This window comes from Corylus avellana, chromosome 3 (genome assembly GCF_965113065.1).
Source record: "Corylus avellana chromosome 3, dhCorAvel1.hap1.2, whole genome shotgun sequence".
Classification (NCBI taxonomy): Eukaryota; Viridiplantae; Streptophyta; class Magnoliopsida; order Fagales; family Betulaceae; genus Corylus; species Corylus avellana.
The window spans coordinates 22,700,610-22,720,069 of record NC_142492.1 but is presented as its reverse complement, the minus strand read 5'-3'; the positions used below and the strand labels follow the sequence as shown (position 1 = coordinate 22,720,069).

Here is a 19,460-nt window from a genome sequence, read left to right as displayed (position 1 = left end):
TTCTTTTACACATACAGGGAAGCTGTGGGAGAATTGCCTAACCCAAAACACTTAGCTTAGGTTATTGGAATAAAAACGTATTACCTAAACAGAATGAGATAACCATAATCTATGATTAACTCTCCATGTTCTTTATATTGTCTTTTCTCAAGTAAGCTACCGAATTGAACAAGGATGAAAGTTGGAAAAGATATCCTTACCGCCAAACCTGCACACCATTTTTCAGTTTAATGGATCTCTTAAACCAGCATATAATGATTATAAAATAGAGCCCAAAATGGATTCTAAGGCAGCCAAGATAAATCTAAGTTCCACGAATATATGAATTTGTTTCCTGGTTTTGCGATCGATCGTACTTGGAGTGTGATCGATCGCAAAATATAAAAAACCTACCTGAAAACCTACTGGTACTGCGATCGATCGCACTGGAGTGCGATCGATCTCAAAATGTAGAAAACCTACTGACGTTGCGATCGATCGCACTTCAAGTGCGATCGATCGCAACGTCAGTAGGTTTTCTACATTTTGAGATCGAAAACTTACTGATGTTGCGATCGATCGCACTCCAAGTGCGATCGATCGCAGATTTTTTTTTTTTTTTTGATTTTTTAGGACCATTAGGGTCGACTTTGTGGACCCTAATGGTTAACTATCAGCGTCCACCTTAATTTGGACGCTGATAGTCAATTTTTTTTAAAAAAATTTTGGACCATTAGCGTCCACAAAAGTGGACGCTAATGGTTGACAAAAGTCGACCCTAATGGTTAACTATCAGCGTCCACTTTGGTTTGGACGCTGATAGTTATTATTATTATTTTTTTTAAAGGACCATTAGGGTCGATAAAGTGGACCCTAATGGTTAACTAAAAGTGGACGCTAATGCTTGACTATTAGGGTCGACTTTTGCTTCCGTTTACATCATCTTTAGGGTCAAAACATTGCGACTTTTAGGGGCGATAAAGTGGACGCTAAAAGTGATCATTAGGGTCGACTTTTAAGTGGACCCTGATAATTAGACATTTGATCATTAGGGTCGGACTATTAGCGTCGACACCTTTAGGGTCGAAAAGTCGACGCTGTTGGCAACAGCGTCCACTTTAGGACCTTTAGGGGCGACTTTGAGTCGCCCCTAAAGACCTAATTTCTTGTAGTGAAGGCTTCAATGAAATTTTCTTCATCCAAAAGGAGATCAATTGTTTCCTAGTTAGATGATTCTCCTTAATTGCTCCTTTGTGTGCTCTAGAACTAATTATATTAATTTCTAATTTTTTAAAACTACTTAAATGTTTATGATTATTCCTAGTATGTAGTTAGTATACTTTTGTATTGATTTGTAAATTGAAAGCCCTATCGGTTCAGGTCTGACCTCCATTGATGGAGTGATAGGTCCGGCCGAGCCAGGCCTTCATTTAGGGCCTTGCAGTTATTGGCCTTCATTTAGAACCTTCAAATTTAAAATTAATTTGAATAATAATTTTATTTTTTTGCTTTTTTTTTTTTTTGTTGTAAATATATATATTTTTAATTTTATTAAAGAGTAGTGATGTTTGAACAGTGCAAGTGTCACATTTAAAAAAGGTGACGTGTGTACTACTAACACGTCGCCTTCCAAAAGGTGACGTTTGGACTTAAATGTCGTGAAAAATTGATATTTTCACTGTTCAAACATCTCTAATTTTGAATCCAGCTACTATGTTTAAGGACATTTGTCAAATGTCTCTATACAAACGTCACTACATCAGTAGTGACGTTTTTTGGGCTTAAGACATTACATTCCAAGTGTCACAATTTTGGCTTTTTTTTTTTTTTTCATTTTTTTTTTAGTGTAATGTGCTTGCTTAAACAAATGCTACACTATCATGCATGGCTGTCTTTTCCTGATTTGCCTACAGCAATTAGATATGATTTGATATGGAGTAATTAATGTTATCACCTCTTCCTCTTTCCATTCTCTTAAAGCCTATGTATGTAGCGTGATTTTCATAATAATATTTGATCCATGAAAAAAATTAGTTTGTTGGTTGAAAGGAGAACGCCACATAAACTTTGATATTTCTATTTTGTTATCTTGTTTTAGTCTTTTGAAAATATGTTTTTATATTGTTAATTTTGGGATAGATGGGTTATAATTACTTTGAATCTTGCATTTCCTTTGTAATTTTCGATTCCAGTAATTCCATTTAATCGATCTATTCCATTATCCCAATTACTATTTCATCAATATAGAACTTTACAATTGGTATAAAAACCTCCGATATCCTACCATAGTAGTGAGTGCACGTAATTGGCAACAACGTACAAGAATTGAAATCTTGACAAAGATTAGTTTTCGACACAAAAGAATTAAAAATAACTACTTTTTCTGATCAATAACGGGAAATGGGAAAAGGAATAATTAAAATAACTGCTTATTAGCTACGTTGGTGGAAAAGAAAAAAGACAAAAATAAAAATAATAATAATAACTCAAGAAACATTCATTAAAGCTTACTAATACAACACACAAGTACATCAATCGAAAAAAAGGAAAAAAAAACAACAACACAAGTACATCACACCAATTTTCCCTTTTCCCATGTACTTGACTTTCACACAAGAATTAAAAATATCATTCTCACCAGAATATATAGCTCCCACGACTTCATGATCTTCCTCGCTTGTCACGCATAATAGTGGCAATCAAATGTGAGTTGTCACCGATTTAAGAAGTCAATTCAGGCACTCCTGTTAGTGGGTACGAGAAGATTAATGTAGAGATACGGCATGAGGAAGGTAATTTGGTTTGTGGAGAAGGGGCGTTAAGATTGTGTAGAAAGAAATTAAAGCAACAATAATAAGACGAAAAGGATGGCGGGTGATTAATCTATATGTATATCAAATGAAGAAACACGTTTGACGCGCTTGCCCGGGAACAGAAAGATGAAAAGATAGAGAATAGTTAAAGCAAAATACTCACCAGTGGTGGCTATAAGACGAATTTTTATTAACGGACTTGAAGCGCAATAGCAAAAAGGGAGGAGTATAAGGAGTGAGCAGAGCACGCATCCAATCAAATCAGCAGGGACGAGGAAGAGAAATGTAAGGGTTGTTAGGAAATAGGTTATAGTATTAGCCAAAAGGAAGGCATTCCCATTTAACACGTTCTTATTGATTGCGTTATAATAAGCTCTGAGCGGGGCTGTGCTGTTGAACAGATGGGCGAATGGGTCTCTTCTGGCGTTGATCGGGGCTGTGCCGTTGAACTGATTGGCTTTATCATGAGCTTCCGCAGGAGCGCTAAGTGCTAGTTGGTAGGTGACCATTAATAGTAGTGCAGCAACAACCAACAGTGCATTGCGCCTCTCTTCTGTCATATCTGTTTCCTGACGACGTATTCGTACGAAAAGCTTCCCACACCGTCGTTGTACGAAATTTTGGAAAAGGCTTAAAGATAATTTACCTATAGCTCTTAAACGACAACATGCACGTGGTCGTAGCCTATCTCATCCGTTGGCTCTCAACATGTGTTTGGCGTTCCAAGATGTCAAAGACCGTATCACCCTCTAAATTCTTGGCCTTTAAATCAACTAATTTTGTAGCCATTAACAACGACACTACCTGCAACATGTAGAGAATTGGAAAGATGAATAATTACTGATCCAAACAGTCGCCCCAAGAAAAAAGAAAAACCCAAATATTGCTAAATAAAATTTTACAACTACCGACAAAAATAAAGGCAAATATCACACCGCAAAGCTTACGTAAAATTTTCAAGACAATTTTTGATAGACCTCCATTATACCAACTCTATTCTCCTTTACTAGATAACTTTGAGTGGAAAGGACTTACCTCGAGTTGATTTTTGTATACTGCAACGTGCAATACAGTGTTGCCTTCCTCATCCTGCCAAAATAACAATTTCTCCTCTAATAATTTGGCATCTTTAAACCAAGCCTGCCGAATCCATTTTAGCAGGAGCTTAAAAGCTTGGACCTTGCCATATTTCAAGGCTATATGCAATGCATTCTCTCTTTGAATTGTTACATCTTCAAGAGACTTTGGACAGACTTGCAGAAATTTTTTCAAAAGAGGGAGGTTTCTTATTTGAGCTGCGTAATGCAAAGGAGTCACGCCCTCCCTTCCTCGGATAAGGACAAGGTCCTCATTATCGTCAAGTAGCCGGTGCACCAATAGGGTCTGGTGTCTTTGTAAAACATAGTCATTTTGTACCGCATAGTGCTTTTGCAAAGCAAGGTGCATGGGAGTGAAGCCATCTTGGTTAAGCTTCCTAGCAAATGAGGGCTTTAACTTTATGATCTCCATGGCAAACTGGATGTACCCTAAAGATACAGCTAGGTGTAAAGGAGTTTCAACAAATAGAATGTCATCAATCCTATCCAAAACATTTACATCTTCCCGTATCAATGCGTATAAGGCGTCAATGCTTCCTTGCTCAACAGCATTCCTCAAACTTTGATCCATTAGAATTAAGAGGAAAGCGATAGTCAGGCTAGGAAATCAAAAGAAAATGTTGAAACCGACAACTAATGCAGATAAGGAGAGTTACTAGTTACTGGGGCAAATGAGAAGATTAGCTCATCTTTCTTTTATAGGATTGGCTGAGTGAACAGTAATGAATCTAATTAAGGACGCTAAGATGGATGGATATAGGGATTCGGGAACCGCTGTGACATCACTGACATACAAGTGGAAAAACACATGATACCTGAACCCACCTTCAGATGTGTACAGATCCAGCTTCTTTTAATTTTTTTCCGTCGATTTTCTTTCGTTTAACGAATGAACAAAGGAAAAACCATATGTGCCCTTCATAAACAGATGTATAAGTGTAAAGGAGTGTCAACAAACGGAATCTTATCAGTCCTGTCCTGTCCAAAACTTTTGCATCCATTGTATCAATTTGTACAAGTCGTCAATGCTTCACTAAAACGAGTTGGATTTGGATCAGATCTGCACACGTTACTCAAGCAACGAGTTTTACGTTCTTTCCAACAATGAAGCGTAAAGGACATCCCGTGCGTTTTATGTTTTTCTAAGGTGCAACTTCACTGAAAATTTTGTACTTTTATTTGATTTGATAAATTTATTTAAACTTTAAAATCTTTTAATTTAGTCCTTGAACTTTAAATTGTAATTAATTTGGACTCTTCCATTAAATTTTAAACATTAAATGACCTTTATACCTTTGATTTTTTTTTTTTATATAAAATTCCAATTTTACCCTTAATTCCAAAAAGTTTTTTTTTTTTTTTTTTTTTTTTTTTTTTTTTTTTTTAAAAAAAAAAAAGAAAAAAGAAAATCAAGAATATTTTGGTCTTTTTTGGTACGTATTTCTAACGGCAAAATTTGATGGAGAGGTTTAAATTAAGAGCAATTGAAAGTTCAATAGACTAAATTGAAAGATTTTGAAATTTAGGAAGACTTGTCAGATCGAATGGAAGTTCATAGGTTTTGAGTGAAGTTACTCATTTTTTTAACATCTTAATTGGAATCTTATGGGTTTGACCAAATTAATTAATTAGCTTTTGTTTGGTTTTTTTTAGTGTCTTTGTCGGCAAAAGAAAGAAATCCCTCTTCTTTCCCGGTGAATGAGATGATTAAGGTTTTTTTTTTTTTTTTTTTTTTTTTTTTTTTTTTTCGTTTTTTTGTTTTTTAAGGCAATGCTATTTATAGAAACGTTTCTCACTATAAATTAGTCTATAATGCATTTTTAATAGTATCTTCAAATTTAAGACCGTTCGTAATTGACTGACACATGAACAAATTAAACAAAACAAAATTGTCAAATTTTGAAACAAGAAACGTGCTTTCCAAACCAAACTATTTAAAATCTGATTTTTTATTTGTTTTTAATTTCACGAGTTATTTCCTTTGCCAATGAGGGAATGAATAAAAGAAATATCTGGAGTTTTTATAACACTTGCTTTTATTGTCCTATGTGAATGTCACCCTCTTAATAAAAAGAAAAGAAAAAAAATTGGTTTGTATTAATTAAGGCTCTGTTTACTTCGATGTAAAATGGTTTCCGTTGGAGAATATTTTCAGGAAAGTCATTTTCCCTGAAAATATTTTCTGTCGAAAACATTTTACGGCTTGTACCGTGCGCACAGAAAATAAAGGGCAAAACGGCGTTTACCAAGTACCGGCAGGACCCACCCAGCAATTGATCGGGACCCGCCCAGGACTTGACCGGATCTGCCTGGGACTTGCCCGGGACCTCGCCGGTATCTGCCCGGGACTTGACTAGGACTTGCTCGAGACCTACCCGGGACTTGACCGGGACCCGCTTGGGACTTTATTGGAATATATATATATATATATATATATATATATATATATATATATATATATATATATATTTAAAAAAAAAATTATTTTTCGTGCACGGTAAACACCGTAAAATATTTTTTGCCGGGATTTGCCCGAATCTTCGTCAAGTCCCAGTCAAGTCCTGGGCGAGTCCTGGTCAAGTCCTTGCAGGGTCCCAGTTGAATCTCGGGCAGGTCCCGACAGGGTCCCGATCAAGTCCTGGGCGGGTCCCGTCAGGGTCCCAAGCAAGTCCCGTACGGGTCCCAGACAGGTCTCAGGCAGGTCTTGGGCAAGTCCTGGGTGGGTCTTGGGCAGGTCCGTGTGGGTCCCGGGCAGGTCCTGGCGGGGTACCGAGCGGCTCTTGGGCGAGTCCCGGTCAAGTCCCGAGCAGATCCTGAGCAAGTCCTGGCGAGGTTTTTAGGCGGGTCTTAGCAAGGTTTGTCGATTTGAGAATGAGATGCTCAAAGTCGGAAAATGGTTTACGGTTTTCAAAACCGTAAATTATTTTTCGAAAATTAAAGACGAATTTTCGGTCAAAAGAAAAATATTTTCTGTTGACTACTATTTTACGTCAAAATAGACACCGTAAATTATAGAAATTATTTTCTAGAAACTATTTTAGATCGAAGTAAATGGAACCTAAGTCACTATATATATATAAAAGTTATCATCTTTCACCATTATTCCCTATTTTTTTTTATTATATTCAATATAACATTCTTTGTTTTATTTTTGACACTCATGCAGCATAAGACGTGCACTTTGTTCAATACAATAAAGAGAATCCAGACGACATACAAAAAAGAAAAAGAAAAACGAAGATGAAAAGAACAGGGGAACCTCTCCATGATGCTTATAATAGGAACCCAGTCACCAGACCTACAAAAATGAAAAGAAAAAGGGAACCTATGGGAGACTTGAGAGAAGAGGCAGGAAGTATATTCCTATAATTAATAAGCATTTGCATCCCTCCTATCAAATCAAATAGACAGACGATTAAAGGTAATGGCTTTAAATGATGAGAAGATTGGCCTCACAGTAGTACTATATTTATGTTATTTTAATAACAACATATAAATTGAACCTAAGATTTGGATGAATGAGCTAGATCTACACACCACTGAAGCAATGTGTTTAACGTTGTTTGCTCTTTCCGAGTTTTTAGCTTCTTTTTTTCTTCTTCTTATTCTTGGGCAAAGTTGAAAGTTCAAACCATGGAATATGGCTTCAAACCATGGAATAATAGCCATAACACCACCGTAACAAAAGAGCAAAAAGAAGAAAAAAGAAGAAGGTAAGCATCGCGGCACAGGCGAAACAAAAGTTGGTTTCGTGGGGGAATAGGAGGGTCCCAAAAATAAAGTGGGCATGTTTAGAAGAAATCCTTTTCAGTGATTTTTTTGACCCAATTTCTCAAGAAACTACCTTTTTTTTTTTGCAGATGTGTTTAATCTGGAAAAGCACCAAATTATTTGTATTAGGATTAGCAGAGGAAGGGTGGTATAAGTATTCTCTTAAACTTTTTATATTAATTTTTAATTTTCTAAAACTATTTAAAATTCTTATGAGTATAAAGTATTCCAAGTTTGTGGTTAATATGCTTGTATTTATTTATAAATTGAAAGCCGCTAAGTCCGACCTTCATTGATGGAGTAATAGCTTGGGCCAAGCTAGGCATTCATTTAGGGCCTAGCAGTATACCGGGCATTTATTTAAAACCTTGAAACTCGGGCCAAGTGAGGCCCTTTTTAAATCAAGACTCGGCTGAGAAAATGCTTAGTCCTGAGCCAACCATATATATACCAAGCATTTTTCCAATTCATTTTCCCTCAATTTCTCACCAACCTCAACCTGCATGGCTCCTTATGGCACTACAAGAAACTAACTCATCAGGGGCGACTTATTAGTCGCTCCTAATACTCAAATATTAAGCGACTTTTGAAAGTCGCCCCTAATAGTTAAGTATTAGCGTCCACATAAAAGTGGGCGCTAATAATGGGTCGAAATGTTGACTATTAGCGTCCACTTTACAGTGGACGCTAATAAGTCGACCTTAATATACACGCGGGAATTATTAAAGGGGCGGGAAAAATTTTTAGGGTAAAAAAAAAACGTTTAGCGTCGACTATTGTACACCAATAGCGTCCACCAAAAGCTGAAGAAAAAAAAAAAAAAATATCAAATAAAAGATCAATAGGGTCGACTCTCAAAGTCGACCCTAATACTGAAGTATTAGGGTCGACTTTATCGACCCTAAAGAGTAGGTAGAAAAATTAAAAAAAAAAATTAAAAATTAAACTTGATGACCAATAGCGTCCACTAAAAGTGGACGCTGAAGACACATTATTAGGGTCGACTTTATCGACCTTAAAGAGTAGGTAAAAAAATTAAAAATAAATAAAAACTTAAAATTGATGACCAACAGCGTCCACTTTTAGTGGACGCTGAAGAGACATTATTAGGGTCGACTTTCAAAGTCGACCCTAATGCTTAAGTATTAAGTCGGTAGATAAATTAAAAAAAAATTAAAAATTAAAATTGATGACCAATAGCGTTCACTAAAGTGAACGCTGAAGACAAATTATTAGGGTCAACTTTAAAAGTCGACCCTAATGCTTAAGTAAAGTCGACCCTAAAGAGTAGGTAGATAAATTAAATAAAAAATAAGAAATTAAAATTGATGACCAATAGCATCCACTAAAAGTGGACGCTGAAGACAAATTATTAGGGTCGACTTTCAAAGTCGACCCTAATGCTTATGTATTGTCGACCCTAAAGAGTAGGTAGATAAATTAAAAAAAAATAAGCGTGCGATCGATCGCACACATGGTGCGATCGATCGCATTCGGCCAAGGATGTGCGTGGTGATTCTGTTACTGCGATCGATCGCACCTTGGGTGAGATCGATCGTAGTAACAGAATGTTGAAAGCCAATATTCGATTACTGCGATCGATCGTACCCATGGTGCGATCAATCGCAATAACAGAAAGGCTAAAATATATATATATTTTATTGCTGCCCAATAACGTCTACTAAAATTGTGTATATATCACTGCATTATTTAAAATTTTCAAATAAAGTGACACAATATGCACCGTCAATTCCATTCTCCTAAAGAAAGATTTTAATTTGTATATATTTGCCATTTGGTTAGGAGTTACATTTGGACTAATTTGAAGAGTTAATTCCCATTTCATAATTCATATTAAATTTTACAGATCTAATAGTGTATATATATTATATGATGAATATATTGATACCTTATGGAAAGATTTTACACTGTTAAATATAACAAAATAAAATCTAAACCGTAAAATAATTCCTCTCAGTTTTAAGTGAAAATATATTGATACCTTGCAATTCAAAAACCGGCCATGTTCAAATACGGGGTCATTCCCATAAGAAAATACAAAAGCAAGTCAAAAGAAACAAAACTAAAGACAAATAAAAAGATTAACTTAAAACATACTAAACAAAATAAAAAGGGTAAACTATGGGGTGCTTCCTATGAGCGTTAAGTTTAACGTCTTCAGCCAAACGGTAGTCCCTGCTTACTATTGTCCAGAAGATGATGCTCCTGCAGATGGTGGTGGCAACCGGTTGACAATGGACTTCATTAATTTTTCTAAGGTGCCTAGGCGTTTGTCCATCAATTCGTTATTTTTTCGAGCCTCCTTTCTTTGGCCAGCCAACTCTCTCCGAAGGCCCGCTATTTCTTCACTAAGTGAGCGGTTTCGTGCTTCACGAAAAATTCTCGGGGCATCCTCCTCAGCTGTCTCTGAATCAACTACAGGTTCATCTTCGGCCATTGGCTCGGCCTCATACTCTTCCGCACCAGCTGCTGGTGTTGGAGCTACCTGGGGCATGTGGGAGAGGCTCTTGTTCCATTGGCGAATGCCAAATATGGGAGTAGTAGTGACTAGTTCATCAGCTGCGGTACCCTTGACGCCTTTCTTCCGGAGGATGTAAGAGATTAAGTATGAGAAAGGCAACCCCCATGAATGTGTGGACCCCGCTCCTCCAACGTGCACCCCATTCCAAAATTTGTAAATTTGCTTCCAAATTATGTCGGGAATGGAGTACCAAGCACCTTTATGGAAGGCGTAGAGTGCTTGAAGAAATTGATCCCGCCTCTAACTTTTGTGCCCCAAGCAAAAAGCATTACGGTGTAATACGGAGTCCACAAACCAAAGCCGTTGAGGTAGCTTGGATCGGCTGCCGGCATTATGGTAGGCATCGGTATATATCCCTTCGCACATGTCCTCAATGATTTCCACCACGTAGAAGCTGGCCGGTTGGTCAGCAAGTTGTGCGGCTTCTGGAGGTTGCTCATCATTGCATTGAAGGGCAGCAGCAATGTCGGCCTGTGTTACGTCAATAGCTTTGCCTTGCACTTGTGAAGAGAGGGCAGTTAGCCTCCTACAGTCATGAGACAGGTGGGCATAAAACTTGATCACCAATTTTCTATAAGTAGTGGGGGTGACAGGCTTGAAAAGCTTCTTGAGCCCCTGTCGCTTAAACTCGGCGACTGCCCATTGAGTCCCCTCAAAATTTTCAAAGTCTTCGCAAATGGCGAAAGTGGTCTCAAATAGCAGCTCCCGTTCCTAAAAAGTGGGCGGGGGAGAAATGGCTCGGGTATCAGATCCTCGGGAGGACGAAGCTCGAGTTCTTGGCATGATGAGCTTGATTGGGGACTTTTGTCGAACACCTGGAGTGCACTAGAGATAGCCAAAATTGTAAAACAACGCAACTCCGCTCAAAACCCTCTGCAAAAACACCAAAATCCAACCACAACAAAGCAATGTGGGTGGATGAACACCCACAATTGCAGAAATATGAGGAAAAAAAAAATTGCGAAAGTGATCGTGGTTGGGGTGTTGATGGGAATGGGGAATGGGGTGTAAAGTAAAGGTGGTGAAAAGTACCTAGTATGGTTGCCGGAGAAGAGAACCGTATGGTGGTTGTGTGGTAGAGGTGATTAGAAATGGTGGACGAGTGGTTGTGTGCTCTGGTTGTGCCGGAGGTGCGTGGGTGCTTGGAGAGGTGTACGGCGCAGGGGAAGAAAATTTTGTGGGGGTGGGGGGAAAGTGACCTAAAATAGGTCACGTGGTGTGCTGTCCGAGTGCGATCAATCGCATTCGGCCAAGGGTGTGCGTGGTGATTCTGTTATTGTGACTGATCGCACCCAAGGTGCAATCGATCGCAATAACAGAATGGCTCATATATATATATATATATATATATATTTTATGCAATTATTTTTTTTTTTTTTAATTTTTATTGCATAATGTACAACAACTTCGATCATGATTTGATCAAATGATCGATCAAACTTGAAACAATTGAAATTGAATGTTTGATTAGACATCCAATTGGTCCTACCTAGTGCATTCGTTCGATCGATCGTGATAAGATCAAATGATCGAACAAAATTCAAACAAATTAAATGTTCGATCGAACATTGAATTGAACTCTAAGCATTTTATATTATATTAGTGCATTACTTAAATTGATTGGGATACAATCAATAAAACTTGACATGATTGAAGGTTCAATCAAACATCTGATAAAATCAATTCCGATCGATACTATTACATATTAGTTTGATCGATCGTAATGGGATTAAATGTTCGATCAAACATCTGATCGATCATAATGAATTAGTTCGATTGATCGTGATAGAATCAAATGTCCGATCGATCCTACTGAATTAGTTCGATTGACTGTGGTATGACCAATTGATAAATCAAACTGGATACAATTGAAGGTTCAATCGAACATTCAATTGAACTGTTAGTTTTTTATATTATCAACTTAATGATCTTTATCATAAAAATTTATTAAACGAAAATTTTTAGTTAATATTATAATAACAAAAACATATTATAAGAGACAAATTTAAAATAAATAAATAAATAAATAAATTGGAAGCATATATTTTGTTTGGAAAAAATATAAAAAAGCCACCAAAAGTACCAGTCGTTTGCAATATAACCCTCAAATGTTCAAAAGATACTAAAGTAGCCTCCCGAACTACCAAATTGAATAAAAATGCCACTTATTTTTAATATTCCTAGAATACCCTTATTATTTTAACAAATAAATAATAAAATAATTAAAAAAAAGGAAACAATTTTTTAAAAAATACAAGAAAACCAATGGGTGAATAAAAACAAAAAAAGAAAATGTTTTTTGGAATAAATAATAAATAATTAATCACTGTAGTTTGCCTAAATTACAAATTGCTTCATATCGTATTAAAGTAAAATTAAAGGTACAAAATTTGACTTCAGGGAATAAACTGTTTATTTTTTTAAAATATCTAAAGAACCGTACATTTGATTTTACTTTGTTAAAAGAATAGGGGTATTATAGAAATATAACAAAATAAGTAGACTTTTTGATACAATTTGGTAGTTTGACAGGCTACTTTAGTCCCTTATGAACATTAAAGGACTATATTACAAACGGCTTGTAGTTTGGAGGGTTTTTATTTATATTTTTCTCTTTTATTTTTTTTTTTTGTAAATAAAATACCCCAAATATTTAGATGCACAAAATAGTTTACCAATAAATGGACATGCCCAAATATGGGCGCCACATTTGACATTTGGTTGCCCACTTGCCCCCCGATGTCTCTTTTTTTTTGCCTATATATATACACTCATTAAGTTTCACAAGGAAAATTAAATAAAAATAATGGCTTTATAGGGAAAAAATAGAAATATTAATATTTCACGTGTTGGGCCTAAATGAGTGATTAGTAGGCAATTTAAGATAGGTGAAAAGGGGGCTCTTGATAGAGTAGAGGTAGAGCTAATTGCAAGGCAAAATGGATGTCATAGCAAAGAGAAATGATGGGCAAAATAATGACATGGTTGGTGCAGAAAAGCACAAAGCTTCAAATCGAAGCATCAAATCTATAGTGATTGTAGCTAGCTATATATATATATGGTTCCTTGATATGATCGAAAGCCTTCTATTTTCCTCATCCCTCATCTTGATAATTTAGCAAAGAAAGAGAAAGAAATAAGCGTTGGCCTTGACTCATCTTGAGCTTTCAAACTTCCAAGTGATGAGAGATTGAAAGCCTTGTTAAAAGCTGGAAATCCAGATCATCACAAGCAGGCAGAGAGAGAAAGAGAGAGAGAGAGAGAGAACAATAAATTCAGGTTTCCGTGTTCCCAAACTCCCATCACCAATGCATGCATATGACGAAGATAATGACAGTTGCTTCCTACCCTCCTATATTTATGCCCTCCCCCGTTTATTCCTAGGCACACGCTCCCTTTTCAGAACATGTCCTGTTTCAAGTTTACATCAAATACAGGCTACAATGAAGTTTGTTCCTTCTGTTTTTTATGGCATTGAACGCCTATCTGCGATCGATCGCATCAGGCCTGCGATCGATCGCAGAGTACTCTGATTCTCATTTTGAGCTTCTGATCCTGCGATCGATCGCAAATTAGTCTGATTCTCACCTTCAGCTACTGATCCTGCGATCGATTGCAGTTTGCTCTGATTTTCACCTTGAGCTTCTGGTACTGCGATCGATCCTGCGATCGATCGTACGTGACCTGCGCTCGATCCCCTAAGGACAAGCTTTAACATATTTAAACACATATAATCTTTTGTGGTTCCATTAAACCTCTCTTCTTCTCTTGTGGTTATATTAAACCTTGCTTCTTTTCTTATTATTACTTTTAGATTAGTATTAAGTCTTATTCTTATATTAGGATTATGTTATTAATTTTCTACTTCACATCTACTTCTGTTATCAAAGTTGGTATGGATTATGATTGTATTGTTTTTTCTATTTAAGTTCAATAAGGAAGCAGCACAGTAAACTTGAAACAAGACAACATTCTATAATAAATATCAAACCTAACAACAATACTAAAAAAATGTAAAACTATCATTGAGCTAAACTAGTAAATAAATTACAAATAGAAATTTGTTCTAAACTAGTAACCCACTTCTAGAATATTTTGTTAGGTAACATCGCATTGAACTAGCATCATTTCGTGTATATTTGTTCTAAACTAGTAACCCACTTCTAGAATTCTCTCATTACCCATGCTCCTTTTAAACTTTCCCTCCTTTAATATTTGAGAACAGACCTGCCATTTAATTCTATTAATTCTTAAGAATCTGATCTTCTAATTCCCTTGTGTGCGTACATATACGTAACGAATAACCTCTAATAGGGACATCAATATGGATAGGAGTTGGATGCGGGAAAGTACTCGATGTTCAGAGCGATTTCAAAAAGGTGTGGAAGAATTCATGGGAATGGCAGTTAAATCAGTTGATTCACATGATATGACAAAGTATCCATGCCGTGATTGTGCAAATCGATATTATTCTCATATTAGCGAGGTGAAGGGTCACTTGTATATGAATGGATTTACTCCGACATACACTAGATGGATATTTTACGGGGAAGAAGATCATTTTAGGGAAAACACTTTTACAAACATGCACACACATACAAGTGAAATAATGGAGGACGTTGATGCAGTTGGAGAATTGTTAGACGATGTATGTATGGGGACATTTGTTGATGCTAACATCGGAGAATCCTCTACTTCACATGGCCCCACAACTGATAATCACGAACAAACAAGCTCCTTCTACCAATTTTGGGAAGATGGTTTACAAGAACTTTATCCAGGCTGCAAGAAATTTACACAAATTGCTTTTGTACTGAAGATGCTTCATATAAAGGCGTTCTGCAACATGAGTAACAAGGCGTTTGATATGATGATTGACTTGATAAAGACGGCCCTCCCAGATGGAGAGACATTGCCACGCTCGTATCAAGAAGCAATACAGTTTAGGCGACACTTGTGATTCGGTTACGATAAGATACACGCATGTAAGAATGGTTGTGTACTTTTTTGGAAAGAACAAGCAGACAAAGTGGTATGCCCAAAGTGCAACAATTCAAGATGGATTGATGGCAAATGCAGAAAAAGTAATATTCCTCTAAAGGTCTTAACGGTATTTTCCAATAAAATTGAGGTTACAACGGTTGTTTATGACAAAAGAAATGGCCAAGGAAATGCGGTGGCACAAAGAAGGTCGAGAAGATGATGGCAATACTCTCAGACACCCCGCCGATTCTATTGTATGGAAAGAGTTTGATAAAAGACATGAGTGGTTTGCAAGTAATTTTCGCAACGTGCGGCTTGGTTTAGCAAGTGATGGTTTCAACCCATATGGTAATATGAGTACAACATATAGTATATGGGCAGTAATGTTAATGGTGTACAATCTCCCTTCGTGGATGTGTATGAAGAGTCCAAATTTAATGTTGCCCCTTATTATCCCAGGGCCTTCAGATCCTGGAAAGAATATTGATGTATATTTGCGGCCATTGGTTGATGACTTGAAAGATTTATGGAATGAAGGCATACGTGTGTACGATGCATCAAAGAAAGAGATATTTCAATCGCATGCGACATTACTATGGACTATAAATGATTTTCTCGCATTTGGAAAATTATCTGGGTGGTCTACAATTGGAAATCTTGCATGTCCAGTACGTAATAAGGATACATCGTTTAGGTATTTGAAGTATGGGCATAAGGTGTGCTTCATGTGTCATCGTCGATGGCTTCCTCAAGAGCATCCATGGCGCAAAAGAGGAGATTTGTTCGATGGTACAAAGGAGTATAGATTGGAACCTGAAGAATTGTCTGCAAGTCAATTGTTGAAACAGCTAAGGGATGCTGAGGGTTTACAATTTGGAAAAACAAGCAGGAGAAAGAGAAAGTACATAGATGTTGTGTTGAATTGGAAGAAGAGAAGTATTTTCTTTGAGTTGCCTTACTGGTCAAGCTTGAAACTACGTCATAATTTAAATGTAATGCATATTGAGAAGAACATATGTAAAAGTATCTTAGGTACGTTGATGAATATTGATGGAAAAACCAAGGACACAGTCAAGGCACGAAGAGATTTATAGTTGATGGGTATACATAAAGAATTGCATGTGCAGCCAAATGGTGAAACTTATAGGATGCCACTTGCGAAGTACACCATGACAAGAGATGAAAAGAAGAGTTTATGTGAGTGGTTGAAAGGTGTTAAATTTCCTGACGGGTATGCATCTAACATTGGTCGATGTGTGAACAAGCTTCCTGGTAAAATTTCTGGTATGAAAAACCACAATTGTCATGTCTTCTTACAGCGCTTGCTTCCTGTTACAGCGATTGTCATGTCTTCTCTACGTCGAAAATACGAACATTGACCGAGTTCAGTACCTTTTTTACGCAGTTATGTGCACGGACGTTGAAAGTTGATATCCTAAAACAAATGAAAGTCGACATTGTAATAATTTTATGCAAAATGGAAAAAATATTTCCGCCAGCTTTTTTTGATGTTATGATCCATCTAGCACTTCATTTACCTCGGGAGGCCGAGCTTGCCGGTCCCATACAAAACCGTTGGATGTTTCCGTTCGAAAGTGAACTTGGAAGATATAAGAAGTGGACGCGTAACAAAGTGCGTCCAGAGGGGTCTATTGTCGAGTGTTACCTAGCTGAGGAGAGCTTGACCTTCTGTTCCAGGTATCTTCGGGGAATTGAGACAAGATGGAACCGTGAACGGAGAAATGTTGACGTTGAGGTTGTAGAAATGAGCCATCGCTTGGATGTGTTCTCCCAACGAGTTCGGCCGTTAGGAGCAGCTAAATTAGTAACACTGGATGCTAATGATTTTGGTAGGGCACGATAGTATGTGCTTACCAACTGTAACGAAACGGCCTCATATTTGGAGTAAGTTTAGTAATGGCCTTTGTGTTTTACCTGTTACGACATGTTATAATTGTAGGGTTGATGATCATTTACCAATACGTTTATTTTTCATGCAGTAAACATTATAATATGATCAAAAGAGAAGGCGGCCATGACATTGATAAAAAACATGAGGCTAACTTTGAACGTTGATTCCATAAACGTTTATACAATAGTGGGCATACTGCAGATAATGACTCAAAACAATTATATGATCTTGCATGTGGGCCTGATCGTCATGTTAGATCGTATAGAGGTTGTATCGTGAATGGGGTTAGGTACCACACGAAAGAATGTGCAGAAACTTGTACTACCCAGAACAATGGTGTTTCTGTTTCAGGTGAGGACGAAACCTCAATAACGGAGTATTATGGTGAGTTAAAAAATATTCTAGAGTTACGTTACTCTGGCCAAAATCTCGTGTACTTGTTTGAGTGCGATTGGTGGGACACTGGGAGTGCAACAGGAGTACGAATGGACCAAGGCTTCACGATTGTGAATACTTCTCGTAAATGGTGTGAATCCGACCCGTTCATCTTAGCATGTCAAGCTTTGCAAGTGTTTTACTTGGATGATCCCAAATTGGGTGGTAATTGGAAAATGGTGCAGAAGTGGATCAATAGAGACATATATGATATTCCAACAGTACAAAAGGAAGATAATACAGAAGATGACCAAAGACTCAGTGATGACGTATACCAGGAAGGTGAATGTGTTAGGGGTAATATGGTCTTTGTTGATGAAGCAAATGTTGAAGCCTCCACTCAATTACGTAGAGATGATGCGACAATAGCAATTGACGAATTATATATTCAACTTGATGCAAGCATGTTTGCCAATGATAACTTGCCGGACGAGGACCATGATACAAACTTTGATGAAGAAGAGGAGTTATGTAGCGACAACGATATAGACTCTGAATACGAAGAGGACTCTGAATATGAACAATCATCTTCAAGTAACGGTGATACATGTTCTGAATATGAATTTGATGATGAAATGTGTTGAACATAAGCTCACATTTGGTGTAAGTACAAAGTGTATTAGCATCTCTCTCGCTCTCTCTCTCTCTCTATATATATATTGTGGTGTTTTTTTTTTTTTTTTTTACTAGCATGATTATTGTATGTTTGTCAAAAATATTGAACATGCTATATGGTTATAATTTGACTAATATAATTTTGTGATTTTTGACTTGTTAGCAGATTGATCATAACAATGACAACAACAGGACGCAAACGTGTTCCAGCAGCACGAAGCCAAGGCCAAGGTCAAGGTCGGGGCCTTATTGACGAGCATGAGAGTCCGACTCTCAATTCTGGGTTTGGTGATACAGATATGCAAGTGTCGCCCTCGCCCCCCTTCTCCTCGAGTCAGTGGATGGGCATCCTTCGCACGAGTCTAATAATCCTATTCACTCAGTAGTAGGATTGGATTCACAGGGAGCCGCCCTTACTGCATCTTGTAAGTTCATGAATTATATGTTTGTGAAATGTTATTTTTGTATTATTTTGGTTTGTTGTAGACATTTGATAATATACTTTTCCAAATATAACTTACTACGTTACCATGTTTTGCGTAACAGCTACCACGTCTGTAGAAGTGTAAGGGGTAAGGCCAAGTGTAAGAAGTTGAGTGACCACATACTTAAGAATGATCCTTTAGTGCTAAACATCCCAAATAGACACTGGGCACCTGTAGGCGAGAATGCATCATGGTTTGCAAATAAGATTGGGGAGATTATTCGTAACATGTGCGAACTCCATCACGGTGAATGGAAAAAGGTCCCAGTTGAGGAAAAGAGCAAGTTGTTATTTCATGTTCAGGTATGAATATCAATGTAATGTTTAATAATATGTTTCGTATGAAAAAATAATGTGACACATTTTTTACCATTGTTTTCTTATCTATTATGTATCAGTCAAACTTCGCACTGAATATGGAACGATACGAGCACATCAAAGCTGTTGAACATAAATTGGGTCGTGCATATGCTAGGCTTCGTTCGAACTTGTATAGGGACCATTACAAGAAATATTTTGACGGCATTGATAAAGACGATGATGAGGGGATTGCCAAGGCTAAGGCTATTGAGAGGGAAAACGTGTTAGCAGGGTATGGTCCTGAACAGTGGAATCTAATATGTGACTCATTTGATGACGGTAAATGGAAGGTAAATACATATATTATTATACTGATTAAAAAATTCAGATTGATATAATTTGCATGCACTTGAAGTCATTTTATGAATAATTGTGTTTTTTTTTCCTCTAAATTTCATAGAAAAAGTCTGAACGAAATATAAAAAACAGAAGCAAATTGGAAACAAAGCACACAGCTGGGACTTGTTCA

The 19,460-nt window shown here is 37.0% G+C and overlaps 1 protein-coding gene across 1 annotated transcript; it reads right to left on the bottom strand.

The window, feature by feature from the left end:
• Positions 1-3,476: 3,476 nt before the first annotated feature.
• On the bottom strand, positions 3,477-4,460 carry LOC148586950 (ankyrin repeat-containing protein BDA1-like). Its single transcript, XM_088514412.1, has 2 exons — positions 3,828-4,460; positions 3,477-3,596 (listed from the first exon to the last, which is right to left on the bottom strand). The coding sequence occupies exons 1-2, from the start codon at positions 4,458-4,460 to the stop codon at positions 3,477-3,479; spliced, it is 753 nt and encodes a 250-aa protein (XP_088370538.1).
• Positions 4,461-19,460: the final 15,000 nt, after the last annotated feature.